The 14,251-nt window shown below is 45.2% G+C and overlaps 1 protein-coding gene across 1 annotated transcript in view; it reads right to left on the reverse strand.

Annotated features, from left to right (window-relative positions):
* Nucleotides 1-2,777, reverse strand: part of gabbr1b (gamma-aminobutyric acid (GABA) B receptor, 1b) — a 244,315-nt gene extending 241,538 nt beyond the window's left edge. Inside the window, exons 1-2 of the mRNA XM_061760292.1 lie at nucleotides 2,083-2,777; nucleotides 478-514 (exon numbers count right to left, since the gene is read on the reverse strand). Of these exons, the coding sequence (XP_061616276.1) occupies nucleotides 478-514; nucleotides 2,083-2,106 (61 nt within the window). The 5' untranslated portion in view covers nucleotides 2,107-2,777. The remainder of the gene's footprint in view (nucleotides 1-477; nucleotides 515-2,082) is intronic.
* Nucleotides 2,778-14,251: the final 11,474 nt, after the last annotated feature.

Genomic DNA, 14,251 nt, shown 5'->3' on the forward strand with positions numbered 1-14,251 from the left:
CACTAACTCTATTATATTAGGTGTCCTTCGGTTACGTGAAAGGCGCTATATAAATCTAAGTTATCATTATTATTCTTAACAACATCCTGTATACATTTAAATTAGTCATTTTTTGACAGTAAAGTGATAAATCATACGAATGTAAAACTTTCAACTCCGGTCTTGGTCTCGAGACCAGCACTGATCTGCTATTCTTCAACTTTATTAATGTGATAAGAAGAAGCACTTGGTAAAACAACAAATACCTTCAATTCATGTGTTCCTAAGCCCCCAGCACCCCTGTAATGACTGCAAGCTTTGCAGTGTTGTGACTCAGGGACAACACCCGCCTCTCAAAGTGCAAGACATCAGTACTAAACTGAGCGTGGGGAGACTTGTCTGCTAACTCAACAGTAATTAAATTGGGTTCCTCAACCACAAAGACTTCATATGTAAAAACAACATGCAAAATTAAACACTCTGCGGTCTTCAACTTACTGAAACGGCGGTGACAACGTCGAACTTTAGCCGGCATCTTGAAAGAAAACAAACAGGTAGGCAAATGTTACATTGTTAACTGTAAGCAACACCAGCGAATGAAATTTTGTCTTTCTGAGATGAATATTTCTGGAAAGAGTTTTTTTTTGTTTTTGTTTTTTTTCCAAAAACAATCTCTTTAGTGCTTTTTCAAGTTGCTTTCAATTACATAGAGATACAAAAATATAAATAAATACAAAATAAAATACAAAGATTGTTCACAAGTCAAAGGAAACTTCCAGGGCAGTTAGTGTGCTGTCCAACATACAAATTGCCTTACATTGTCAGTTAGGTAACAATGACAAAACACACAAGCACAAATACTGTATGATGACCTGTACCACCTGAGCACATGAGTATATGAAAGCATAATACTTATCCTGCCCTAGCAGTAACTATGTACCTAAAATACTAATAATAATAAAGTAATCATACAAAATTATATATACATGTACAGTACGTAAGTAAAAAAGACGACAACACTAATCATCAAAGGTCTGTTTTACCAAGGATTAGCCAAAATTATTTCACTATTGTGTCTGCTTCTAAATTTAAAAAAATAAAATAAAAAAAAAATCCAATGTACAGTTAACGCCAAATGATGAAGTCAGATATCGAAAGGAAGGATGTCAGTTTAGGACACTGCAGAGGACCACTAAGATCGAAGTCGCCCTCACTACATTGCTTAAATCCACATATTCCATATAATGCATAAAAGGAATGCAAATGTTTTGGAAGAGTGATAGTTTTCCCTTTAAAATGTAAGTTATCTTCTCCATGGGTAAAGTTGTGGCAAAGGTTTTAATTCCACCTTAAATTGGCATTATAATGACAGCCCACTGTGCATGTTTAGGTCTCCAAATGCCGCAATCTCTGATGTTTCTTAAATGCAACCAAGCTCTCCTTTAAATCTTCATTTTTAAACACATACAAGAATTCATTTTTTTGTGCAATAATTTTGTTTTTGGGGGGGGGGGGGGGGGGGGATGCGTTGAGCACCGTTGTACTTTGAAAGAGTTGCTGACACCGTGTCAAATGTATATAAAAAACAAAACAAAAAAATAATAATAATAATTAAAAAGAGAATGCAGTCTATTACTGGCACATTTCAATCTGTTATCAGTCTCATTAAGCCCGTAATAATAACTTGGTCCTTGTTGACGTCAGGCGCCGGCCATGGGCAATGCACGCCGATGCTAAAACGTACACGTACGGACAACACCCACGCGTGGGCTCGTTATGGTGAGAGCGCACGTGGAAAAGCGCTTCATCATTGCGAGCTGCCTTTTGAATTGGTAAACGGTGTTCCAAATGTGCTCCAACAGCGTCGATGGTATCGCAACGACGCCGCCACTGTCGTGTTGACTAGCAAACGATATAGGATACTGTACAACATATTCGAGGCGACGAACTCACCGCTAGACATTTGCTGACAAAGCCAAAAGGCTACAACTGTGTTTTAAATCTAAGTGTGTGGGGGGGGGGGGGGGGGGGGGGGATTAGAAAAAAAAAAAAAAAAAAAAAGTTTAACACCCAGCAAATGTAATGTAGCAGAGTTCTACTCACAGAAAGCAGCGGGCAGTGTGTCATCGACTGAGTGAAGTGGAAAAAGTGTCTCCCGTGGACAATTGGGACGGAAAGCGTTTTTTTCCAGACGCCCGAATTCAAATCCTGTCAGCTCACCGAATGTTCAATTTCCACTCAACACGCCTCTGTGAAACACACGGACACTTGACAGACACACACTCGCCACCGTGGAGCCCCTCTGCCCTCCCTCAGCCCTCCTCCCTCGCTCTCCGGTGACGTCACTGCAACGTCCGGCAGCAGATAGTCAAACAATGTTGGAATGCAAGTACAACAACAACAACAAAACATACAATTCAAGAAGAAAGGCCATTTTTCAAATCATTACATCACGCCCGAGCAGGGGCGTCTGTAGACCCCCTGGGGGCTCCAGGCAAGACCGACCAAGGATAAACAAAGACATTATTTGACTGAATAATTGACATATAAAATGAGTCACAAAAAAAAAAAGAAAAACTTACTACCACCACTCAAAGAAAACATACAAAAACAGGGAGACAACTCGGTGCCCCTGAACGAGACAGGAGAGCTGATTGGTTGATACAAGGAACAGGGCTGATGAGAATGGGTGGCGAGGAAGACCAAATGAGCAGACGAGACATGAACATGGGACACTGAAAATAAAGCATAACATGGTGTCGGGAGCGAGTTCTCTTTTCCAATGACACGCACGTTACAAAAGAAATAATTAAAAACAATATGCAGTAAATGTAAGGTGCAACCTAAAACAAAACAAAGCTGTGGAGCTGTGACAAAAGATTATTCAATTTAAATGGTGAAAATACTCAAAAGCAATTTTTACAACTTCATTTCTAACATTTGCAATTTGAAGAGTGAATGGATTATGAGCACACTTGGAGTAAGCGAATAACTTAAAGCCAAGCATATGGATTCAATAATCAGGTAGAGTCAATTATGACGAAAGACCATATAAATAAACAGCAAACAGTGTTGCTCTCTTCTCAGAGCCAAAAGAGGCTCAGCTAACATTCCGGTACAGTTTACAGTGATGGGTGACAAACCCATCACTAGTAATAAATAAATAGCAGCATGATAAACTGTGTCAAATGGTTTTAATGTAGAGGGGGGGGGGGGGGAGCATGCATATAGGTGACATCACCATAGTCTAAAACTGATTAAAAAAATTAAAAAAAGGCTTCAGTTTCTATTACATGTTTTCAAAGACGACTTGTCATCAATCCAGATGCCCACAAATGCTTGTCATACATGTCACTATGTAGAAGAGCAACACCCACCACACGTCTACATGTACTGCATGGTGGGCTGCATAGAATCTTGGAAAGTTCATGACATCTTGTCACACATTTTCTTTTTAAGGGGATTGCATTTACAATCTTTTTTTTTTTTTTTCCCTTTCTCAGTCTCTCAGTACTCCGCTCCAGTTTTGATGTGCAATGTGAAAAGGAATCAAAACAAATCAGAGTCTGACTGTGTAATAGCTACATTAGTTTGTTTGTTCAGTTATTTTTGATAAACTGTTATGTAATATGCATTAAATGAACGCTACTGTCCTCATGCTGTACTTTGAATGCCTTCAAAAAAGAACAAACAGTGCTTGGATAATGGCAAAATGATTTATTTGGCACATTGATCATTCGCTCTTAGTGCTCATGTGAGAATTACTGGCATCAAGATGATGCACTGGTATTAAAAATGTGTGTGTTCTTTTGGTCTCATACCAAGGAAAATTACAGTTGCGTTTCCTACTTCAGTATGCTGCTAGTGCCGTTCAACTCCAGATAAGCGGCGGAAAATTGATAGATACTGCAGCTGTGGTGTTAGATATAGACTAGTAGGAGATGTATTACAGTGTTGATTGGTTGACAGAGAAAGACAGAGGCCTCAAACTCCATGGTTGATAAATTCCCGGGACCCGCGATTGTCTCCGCGTGACTATGATTCACTCATCACGCGTGCCAGAATTTTGAAAGTCGCAATCGGAAGAGAACAGCAGTCAGCCGTCTCCGACCGCCATCCCTACCAGGAAAGTTGACTGTATTGTGTGTTCTTTCTGCTCTCTGTTGAGAAAATGCTGCAGCAAGAGGGTCAAGTCTCGCAGGTGAACTCTGGATGTTCATTTATCAGACTCCACAGACCCATTCAATGCCACATGCTGCTCATGCTGTTCATTCTTGTTTTTTTCCCCCACACAAATAGCTGCCAAAAGGCTATATGTATTAAATCCTAAGGCATAAACCCCTGCACGTGCAGTCTTGATGATTAATGATTAAGGCGTAATGCAAAGGTGATTTGTGTTCCAGATGCGTCCCATGCATTTAAATTTTTCTTAATGTTAAAGTGTAAAAGGTAGTTTACAGATATCTATTCTTCTATTCTTCTTCTCCTTTAACCCAATTATTTGTCATTCTTCTGAAATAAGCAACAAAAAAAAAAGCAGACTTAAGATTCCTGAACTGAGTTCTTGAGATATGTAGGCTCGGGTCTTGCAAGATCTACCGACGTCATGTCGAAGGAAGTTAAACATTTTTCCCAAAAATGCTGTTAGAATTGTGATTGCCAACCATCCATCCATCCATCCATCCATCCATCCATCTTCTACCAACCACCAGGGAATTTTACTTGTTCAGTAGCGATTTGGAGGTTGCAGTGTACAGAAGAGAAGGCGGCAGGCATACACCATTCAGATCCACCGTGCACCACTTGAATGGCTTGGCGCAGGAGCACAGGTTTTGAATGATGGTCAGGCTCCACCGCCCAGGTGAGCCAGAGGGTTGTTACACCATGCCATCCCGCGACCTTTACTTCAATGGTGTCTTAAGAGGGAGAGGTGTTGACTGGAGGCACGGTCTGTGCCAGCAAATCAACAACACTCCCTCTCACTTGCGGTGTCCTGCAAGAGTCTGTACTTAGTCGCATGCTTTTGATCCTGTACATGCTTCCCCTTGGTCATAACATCAACCAATTTGGAATATCATTCCATTGCTACGCCGATGACAACCACTTGTAGCTCAAGACTGATTGAACTGTTCTATCAGCATCAACATCCATACCAGTCTCAACACTTACCGCTTGCCTGGATGAGGTAAAGGCGTTGGACGGGTTATAACTTCCTTCAACTCAACTGCTCTAACTATAAAGCCATACTTACCGGCACCCTTCATCAGGTCCAGTCATCCCCCAATAACCACTATCACTTTTTCTGGACATAATATCCCCATTTCATCTACCGTCACCAATCTGGATGTGAGACTAGAACCCCACCAAAACTTTGAAAACCACATAAACCATCTGTGTAAATCCTGTTTCTTCCACTAAAAAGTTACATTGACAGACTCCATCCCTCCCTCACTATATCGGATGCTGATAAGCTCGTCCACGCTTTTGTCTCCTCCAGACTGGACTAATGCAATGCCCTCCTGATTGGGACCCCAAGCAAAATGCTCCAGAAGCTTCAATTAATTTGAACAATGCAGCCAGGATCTTACTCAAAATCAGAAAATACGATCACATTACCCAGTACTCCGTACACTTCGCTGGCTTCCCAACACTGCCAGAACAACATACGGTTGCTCTTATCATCCATCAGTGCATCTATGGAAATGCCCAACCTTACTTCAAAGAACTCCTCACCCGGCAAAACACAACCAGGAAAACACGTTCTGCACAGCAAAACCTCACACAGTGGGTACGGAAAGTATTCAGACCCCCTTAAATTTTTCCATCCATCCATTTCCTTTACCGCTTATCCTCACGAGGGTCCTGGGCCATTTGCTAAAACATTTAAGTACATTTTTTTTCCTCATTAACGTACACCCAGCACCCCATATTGACAGGAAAAAAAATGGAATTGTTGACATTTTTGCAGATTTATTAATAAAGAAAAACTGAAATATCACACAGCAATAAGTATTCAGATCCTTTGCTGTGACACATATTTAATTCGGGTGCTTTTCATTTCTTCTGATCAACCTTGACATGGTTCCACATCTTCATTGGAGTCCAGCTGCGTTTGATTATACTGATTGGACTTGATTAGGAAAGCCACACATAAGCCCTTACAGCTCACAGTGCATGTCAGAGCAAATGAGAATCATGAGGTCAAAGGAACTGCCTGAAGAGCTCCGAGACAGAATTGTGGCAAGGCACAGATCTAGCCATGGTTACAAAAAAAATTCTGCTGCACTTAAGGTTCCTAAGAGCACAGTGGCCACCATACTCCTGAAATGGAACATGTTTGGGACTATCAGAACCCTTCCTGGAGCTGGTTGTCCGGCCAATGAGCAGTTGGGGGAGAAGAGCCTTGGTGAGAGAGGTAAAGAAGAACCCAAAGATCACTGTGGCTGTGCTCCAGAGATGCAGTTGAGAGATGGGAGAAATTTCTAGAAAGTCAAACATCAATGCAGCCCTCCACCAGTCGGGCTTTATGGCAGAGTGGCCCGACGGAAGCCTCTCATCAGTGCAAGACACATGAAAGCCCGCATGGAGTTTGCTAAAAAACACCTGAAGGATTCCCAGATGGTGAGAAATAAGATTATCTGGTCTGATGAGACCAAGATAGAAATTGTTGGCCTTAATTCTAAGCGATATGTGTGGAGAAAACCAGGCACTGCTCATCACCTGTCCAATACAGTCCCAACAGTGAAGCATGGTGGTGGCAGCATCATGCTGTGGGGGTGTTTTTCAGCTGCAGGGACAGGGAGACTGGTTGCAATCGAACAAAAGATGAATGTGGCCAAGTACAGGGATATCCTAGACGAAAACCTTCACCAGAGTGGTCAGGACCTCAGACTGGGCCGAAGGCATGACTGTGAGTGCTTCCAACAAGACAATGACCCAAAGCACGCAGCTAAAATAACAAAGGAGTGGCTTCAGAACACCTCTGTGGCTGTTCTTGAAAGGCCCAGCCAGAGCCCTGACTTAAACCCAATTGAGCATCTCTTGAGAGACCTGAAAATGGCTGTCCACCAACGTTCACCATACAACCTGACAGAACCTGCAAGGAGGAATGGCAGAGGATCCCCAAATCCAGGTGTGAAAAACTTGCATCATTCCCAAAAAGACTTGTGGCTGTATTAACTCAAAAGGGTGCTTCTACTAAATACTGAGCAAAGGGTCTGAATACTTATGGCTGTGTGATATTTCAGTTTTTCTTTTTTAATAAATCTGCAAAAATTTCGTTTTTTTTCTGTCAATATGGGGTGCTGTGTGTACATTGATGAGGGAAAAATTTACTGATGTGTGATTTTGCAAATGGCTGCAATATAACAAACAGTGAAAAATTTAAGGGGGTCTGAATACTTTCCGTACCCACTTTATATATAACAACTTATATATAACATAAGTTGAGGACCATGAGGTCAAAGGAACTGCCTGAAGAGCTCAGAGACAAGGCACAGATCTGGCCAAGGTTACGAAAACATTTCTGCTGCACTTAAGGTTTCCGAAGAGCACAGTGGCCTCCATAATCCTTAAATGGAAGATGCTTGGGACGATCAGAACCCTTCCTAGAGCTGGCCGTCCGGCCAAACTGAGCAATCGGAGGAGAAGAGCCTTGGTGAGAGAGGTAAAGAAGAACCCCAAGAGCAGTGTGGCTAAGCTCCAGAGATACAGTCGAGAGATGGGAGAAAGTTCTAGAAAGTCAACCATCACTGCAGCCCTCCACCACTCGGGGCTTTATGGCAGAGTGGCCCAACGGAAGCCTCTCCTCATTGCAAGACACATGAAAGCCCGCATGGAGTTTGCTCAAAAAACACCTGAAAGACTCCAAGATGGTGAGAAATAAGATTCTCTGATCTGATGAGACCAAGATAAAACTTGTTGGCCTTAATTCTAAGCGGTGTGTGTGTAGAAAACCAGGCACTGCTCATCACCTGTCCAATAGAGTCCCAACAGTGAAGCACGGCGGTGGCAGCATCAAGCTGTGGGCGTGTTTTTCAGCTGCAGGGACAGGACGACTGGTTGCAATTGAAGGAAAGATGAATGCGGCCAAGTACAGGGATATCCTGGACGAAAACCTTCTCCAGAGTGCTCAGGACCTCAGATTGGGCTGAAGGTTCACCTTCAAACAAGACAATGACCCGAAGCACACAGCTAAAAATAACGAAGGAGTGGCTTTAGAACAACTCCGTGACTGTTCTTGAATGGCCCAGCCAGAGCCCTGACTTAAACCCTATTGAGCATCTCCGGAGAGACCTGAAAATGGCGGTTCACCAACATTCACTATCCAACCTGGCAGAATTGGACAGAATCTCCAAGGAGGAATGGAGGAAGATCCCTAAATCCAGGTGCGAAAAACTGCATCATTTCCAAAAAGACTCATTGCTGTATTAGCTCAAAAGGGTGCTTCTACTAAATACTGAGCAAAGGGTCTGAATACTTATGGCTGTGTGATATTTCAGTTTTTCTTTTTTAATAAATCTGCAAAAATTTCGTTTTTTTTCTGTCAATATGGGGTGCTGTGTGTACATTGATGAGGGAAAAATTTACTGATGTGTGATTTTGCAAATGGCTGCAATATAACAAACAGTGAAAAATTTAAGGGGGTCTGAATACTTTCCGTACCCACTTTATATATAACAACTTATATATAACATAAGTTGAGGACCATGGGTGACTGGTCCTTCGGCACCGTCGCACCACATATGTGGAACTCCCTGCCCAGCCACCTCAGGACCCCCTGGTCAGAATCAGAATCAGAATCACTCAAGTATGACAGTAGACAGCCTTTTTGACAGGAAATACTTTTGAGACATAAAAACATAAAAACACACTACAGAGAGTCACTTAGCCTCTAGCAATTTAATGGCAAGAGGGAAGAAGCTGTTAGTCTGCTTGGTTTAGTTTGCATCGACCCTAGTGAGGATAGGCGGTACAGAAAATGGATGGATGGATAATCGATAGCGCCTACCTGAGGGAAGGAGCTGGAATATGTGGTGGCCATACTGCCGTTGACTACACACAGCAACAGGGTATGGTAACATGAGCATGCTTGTTTTTTTTATGTTTTCATTTCTTTCAGCCCATCGCCTACCAATGTTGGGGGGATGACAGATCTGCTCCACCAATGAGTGTCCAACATTGGTTGATGCCCCCTAATGATTTTGGCTTGGCATTCTTGGATCCCTGGCTGACCAGGTACTAGGAATAGTACCTGATTTTCGTAGTGGACATGTGCCAAAAGGAATAGAACCGTGGTTTGCTGAGTAGGTACCGTGCAGGGGAAAAGGGGCAAAACTGTCTTTTCCTGGCATTGTGTGCAAAGGGATCTTTCACTTTCCATATGCGATATCTGTGGGAATTGCATTATTTTTTTTATATTTAACTTGCAAGTAAACCTCAATCATATGAATGGCCAGACTGCTAAATTCAAACATGGCTGATTGCATCCTTTACCAAGGCTATTTGGCACTGCTACAAACTTGTTTGTCCTTCACCCTGAATTGATTGATATTATTTAAAAGAACAAAAGAAACAAACAAAGACCTACTGCATGCAGCATCCAAATGTTGCTCAAACAAGAATCAAACCTCTCTGTTAGAGTAGCGCATTTGCATCTGATTGAAGGTTATACAACCCCAATTCCAATGAAGTTGGGACGTTCCATCCATTTTCTACCGCTTATCCGGGTCGGGTCGCGGGGGCAGTAGCTTTAGCAGGGACACCCAGACTTCCCTCTCCCCAGCCACTTCATCCAGCTCACCAGGGAAGCGTCCGGGAGGCATCCGAATCAGATGCCCCAGCCACCTCATCTGGCTCCTCTCGATGTGGAGGAGCAGCGGCTCTACTCTGAGATCTTCCCGGATGACCGAGCTTCTCACCCTATCTCTAAGGGAGAGCCCGAACACCCTGCGGAAGAAACTCATTCTGCTTGTATCCGGGATCTTGTTGACCCACAGCTCGTGACCATAGGCGAGGGTAGGAATGTAGATCGACCCGTAAATTGAGAGCTTCGCCTTTCGGCTTAGCTCCTTCTTTACCACAACCGACCGATACAAAGTCTGCATCACTGCAGACGCTGCACCGATCCGCCTGTCGATCTCCCGTTCCATTCTTCCCTCACTCGTGAACAAGACCCCAAGATACTTGAACTCCACCACTTGGGGCAGGATCTCATCCCCCACCCGGACAGGGCACGCCACCCTTTTCCGACTGAGGACCATGGTCTCAGATTTGGAGGTGCTGATTCTCATCGCAGCCGCTTCACACTCGGCTGCGAACTGCTCCAGTGAGAGTTGGAGGTCATAGCTTGATGAAGCCAACAGAACCACATCATCTGCAAAAAGTCCAACCCTCACCGGAAACGAGTCCGACTTACTGCCGGATATGCAGACCAAACTCTGACTCCGGTCGTACAGAGACCGAACAGCCCGTATCAGGGGGTTCGGTACCCCATACTCCCGAAGCACCCTCCACAGGACTCCCCGAGGGACACGGTCAAACGCCTTCTCCAAGTCCACAAAACACATGTAGACTGGTTGGGCGAACTCCCATGCACCCTCGAGGACCCTGCCGAGGGTGTAGAGCTGGTCCACTGTTCCACGGCCAGGACGAAAACCACAATGCTCCTCCTGAATCTGAGATTCGACTTCCCGACGGACCCTCCTCTCCAGCACCCCTGAATAGACCTTACCAGGGAGGCTGAGCAGTGTGATCCCCCTGTAGTTGGAACACACCCTCCGGTCCCCCTTCTTAAAAAGGGGGACCACCACCCCAGTCTGCCAATCCAGAGGCACTGTCCCCGATGTCCACGCGATGTTGCAGAGGCGTGTCAACCAGGACAGCCCCACAACATCCAGAGCCTTTAGGAACTCCGGGCGAATCTCATCCACCCCCGGGGCCCTGCCACCGAGGAGCTTTTTTAACTACCTCGGTGACCTCAAACCCAGAGATAGGAGAGCCCGCCTCACAGAACCCACACTCTGCTTTCCTTATGGGAAGGCAATTGAGGAGGTCTTCGAAGTATTCTCCCCACCGACTCACAACGTCCCGAGTCGAGGTCAGCAGCACCCCATCCCCACTATACACAGTGTTGGTGGTGCACTGCTTTCCTCTCCTGAGACGCCGGATGGTGGACTAGAATTTTCTTGAAGCCGTCCGGAAGTCTTTCTCCATGGCCTCACCGAACTCCTCTCATACCTGAGTTTTTGCTTCAGCGACCACCAGAGCTGCATTCCGCTTGGCCAGCCGGTACCCATCAGCAGCCTCAGGAGTCCCACAGGCCAGATAGGACTCCTTCTTCAGCTTGACGGCATCCCTCACCGTTGATGATTGCCGCCACGACAGGCACCGACCACCTTACGGCTACAGCTCCGGTCGGCCGCCTCAGCAATGGAGGCGCGGAACACGGTCCACTCGGACTCGATGTCCCCCGGAACGTGAGCAAAGTTTTGTCGGAGGTGGGAGTTGAAACTCCTTCTGAAAGGGGATTCTGCCAGATGTTCCCAGTAGACCCTCACAATACGTTTGGGCCTGACACGTCGGACCGGCATCTTCCCCCACCATCGGAGCCAACTCACCACCAGGTGGTGATCAGTTAACAGCTCCGCCCCTCTCTTCATCCGAGTGTCCAAGACATGCGGCCGCAAGTCCGATGACACGACCACAAAGTCAATCATCGAACAGACACCTCTCGTCCACCGGGGTGAACCCCAACGTACAGGCGCCAAGCCGGAGGGCAATAAGTATACCCACACCTGCTCGGCGCCTCTCACCGTGGGCAACTCCAGAGTGGAAAAGAGTCCAATCCCTCTCAAGAGGACCAGAGCCCAAACCGTGTGTGGAGGCGAGTCCGACGATATCTAGTCGGAACTTCTGGACCTCACGCACCAGCTCGGGCTCCTTCCTTGCCAGAGAGGTGACATTCCACGTCCCTAGAGCCAGCTTCTGTAGCCGGGGATAGGATCGCCAAGGTCCCCGCCTTCGGCCACCGCCCAGCTCACACTGCACCCAACCCCTATGGCCCCTCCCACAGGTGGTGAGACCATGGGAAGGGGGACCCACGTTACCCTTTCGGGCTGCGCCCGGCCGAGCCCCATGGGTGCAGGCCCGGCCACCAGGCGCTCGCCTTCAAGCCCCACCACCAGGCCTGGCTCCAGTGGGGGGGCCCCGGTGACCCGCGTCCGGGCAAGGGAAAACGAACTCCATTGTTTGTCGTCATCATTAGGAGCTAAACATAACATCCATCCATCCATTTTCTGAGCTGCTTCTCCTCACTAGGGTCGCGGGCGTGCTGGACCCTATCCCAGCTGTCATCGGGCAGGAGGTGGGGTACACCCTGAACTGGTTGCCAGCCAATCGCAGGGCACATAGAAACAAACAACCATTCACACTCACAGTCATGCCTACGGGCAATTTAGAGTCTCCAATTAATGCATGTTTTTGGGATGTGGGAGGAAAACCGGAGTGCCCGGAGAAAACCCACGCAGGCACGGGGAGAACATGCAAACTCCACACAGGCGGGGCCGGGGATTGAACCCGGGTCCTCAGAACTATGAGGCTGACTCTCTAACCAGTCGGCCACTGTGCCGCCTAAACATAACAACGTTGTGCTAAATATAAATAAAAACACAATACAATGATTTGCAAATCACGTTCAACCTATATTTACTTGAATACAAAGACAAGATATTTAATGTTCAAACTGATAAACTTTATTTTTTTTAGCAAATAATCATTAACTTTTATTTTATGGCTGCAACACGTTCCAAAAAAGCTGGGACATGTGGCAAAAAAGACTGAGAAAGTTGAGGAATACTCATCAAACACCTGTTTGGAACATCCCACAGGTGAACAGGCTAATTGGGAACAGGTGGGGGCCATGATTGGGTATAAAGGGAGCTTCCCTGAATTTCTCAGTTATTCACAAACAAAGATGGGGTGAGGTTCACCTCTTTGTGAACAAGTGCGTGAGAAAATAGTTGAACAGTTTAAGGACAATGTTCCTCAATGTACAATTGCAAGGAATTTAGGGATTTCATCATCTACGGTCCATAATATCATCAAAAGGTTCAGAGAATCTGGAGAAATCACTGCATGTAAGCGAGAAGGCCGAAAACCAACATTGAATGCCCGTGACCTTCGATCCCTCAGGCGGCAATGCATTAAAAACCGACATCAATGTGTAAAGGATATCACCACATGGGCTCAGGAACACTTTGCAAAAGCCATTTTTCAATAACACCCAGAAACGCCGCCAGCTTCTCTGGGCTCATCTGAGATGGACTGATGCAATGTGGAAAAGTGTTCTGTGGTCCGACGAGTCCATATTTGGAAATTGTGGACGTCGAGAGGAAAAGAACCACCTGGACTGTTATAGACGCAAAGTTCAAAAGTCAGCATCTGTAATGGTATGGGGCTGTGTTAGTGCCAATGGCATGGGGAACTTACACATCTGTGAAGGCACCATTAATGCTGAAAGGTAAAATATGACAACGGAGACCCCGGACCGTTGAACAGCTGAAGCTGTACATCAAGCAAGAATGGGAAAGAATTCCACCTACAAAGCTTCAACAATTAGTGTCCTCAGTTCCCAAACGTTTATTGAATGTTGTTCAAAGAAAAGGTGATGTAACACAGTGGTATAGGACATGACCCTGTCGCAGCTTTTTTGGAACGTGCTGCAGCCATAAAATTCTAAGTTGATGTTTATTTGCAAAAACAATCAAGTTGATCAGTTTGAACATTAAATATCTTGTCTTTGGAGTGTATTCAATTAAATATAGGTTGAACATGATTTGCAAATTATTGTATTCTTTTTTTATTTATGTTCAACACAACGTCCCAACTTCATTGGAATTAGGGTTGTAGACGTAACCGTAACTAAAAGGTCTTTTTCCGTACTGAGCAATAGGTCTCCATAAGCTCTTTTAGACATCTCCATGAATCAATAACAAATCTATTATGAGTGGTTGTATTTCATTATCCCCTACTCCATGTTACCTTGTTGAAGTAACTAATAACAACTTAGTACCACAAAGGGCATTCTGCCTCCAGTTGATCGTCACTTCCGCCATCTATCTCCTTCAACATTTTCTGTCAATTCTCAATGTGACTGCTCCCCTCCTCCATCATGTGTCACCTTCACCCGTTACGGTCATAAAATTAATGTCTATGGCCAACATGGCCGCCACCATTGTTGCATTGTGGCTGCAGCTCAATTTTTTCTTAACGA

The sequence above is a fragment of the Phyllopteryx taeniolatus genome, chromosome 21 (assembly GCF_024500385.1).
Source record: "Phyllopteryx taeniolatus isolate TA_2022b chromosome 21, UOR_Ptae_1.2, whole genome shotgun sequence".
NCBI classification, from domain to species: domain Eukaryota; kingdom Metazoa; phylum Chordata; class Actinopteri; order Syngnathiformes; family Syngnathidae; genus Phyllopteryx; species Phyllopteryx taeniolatus.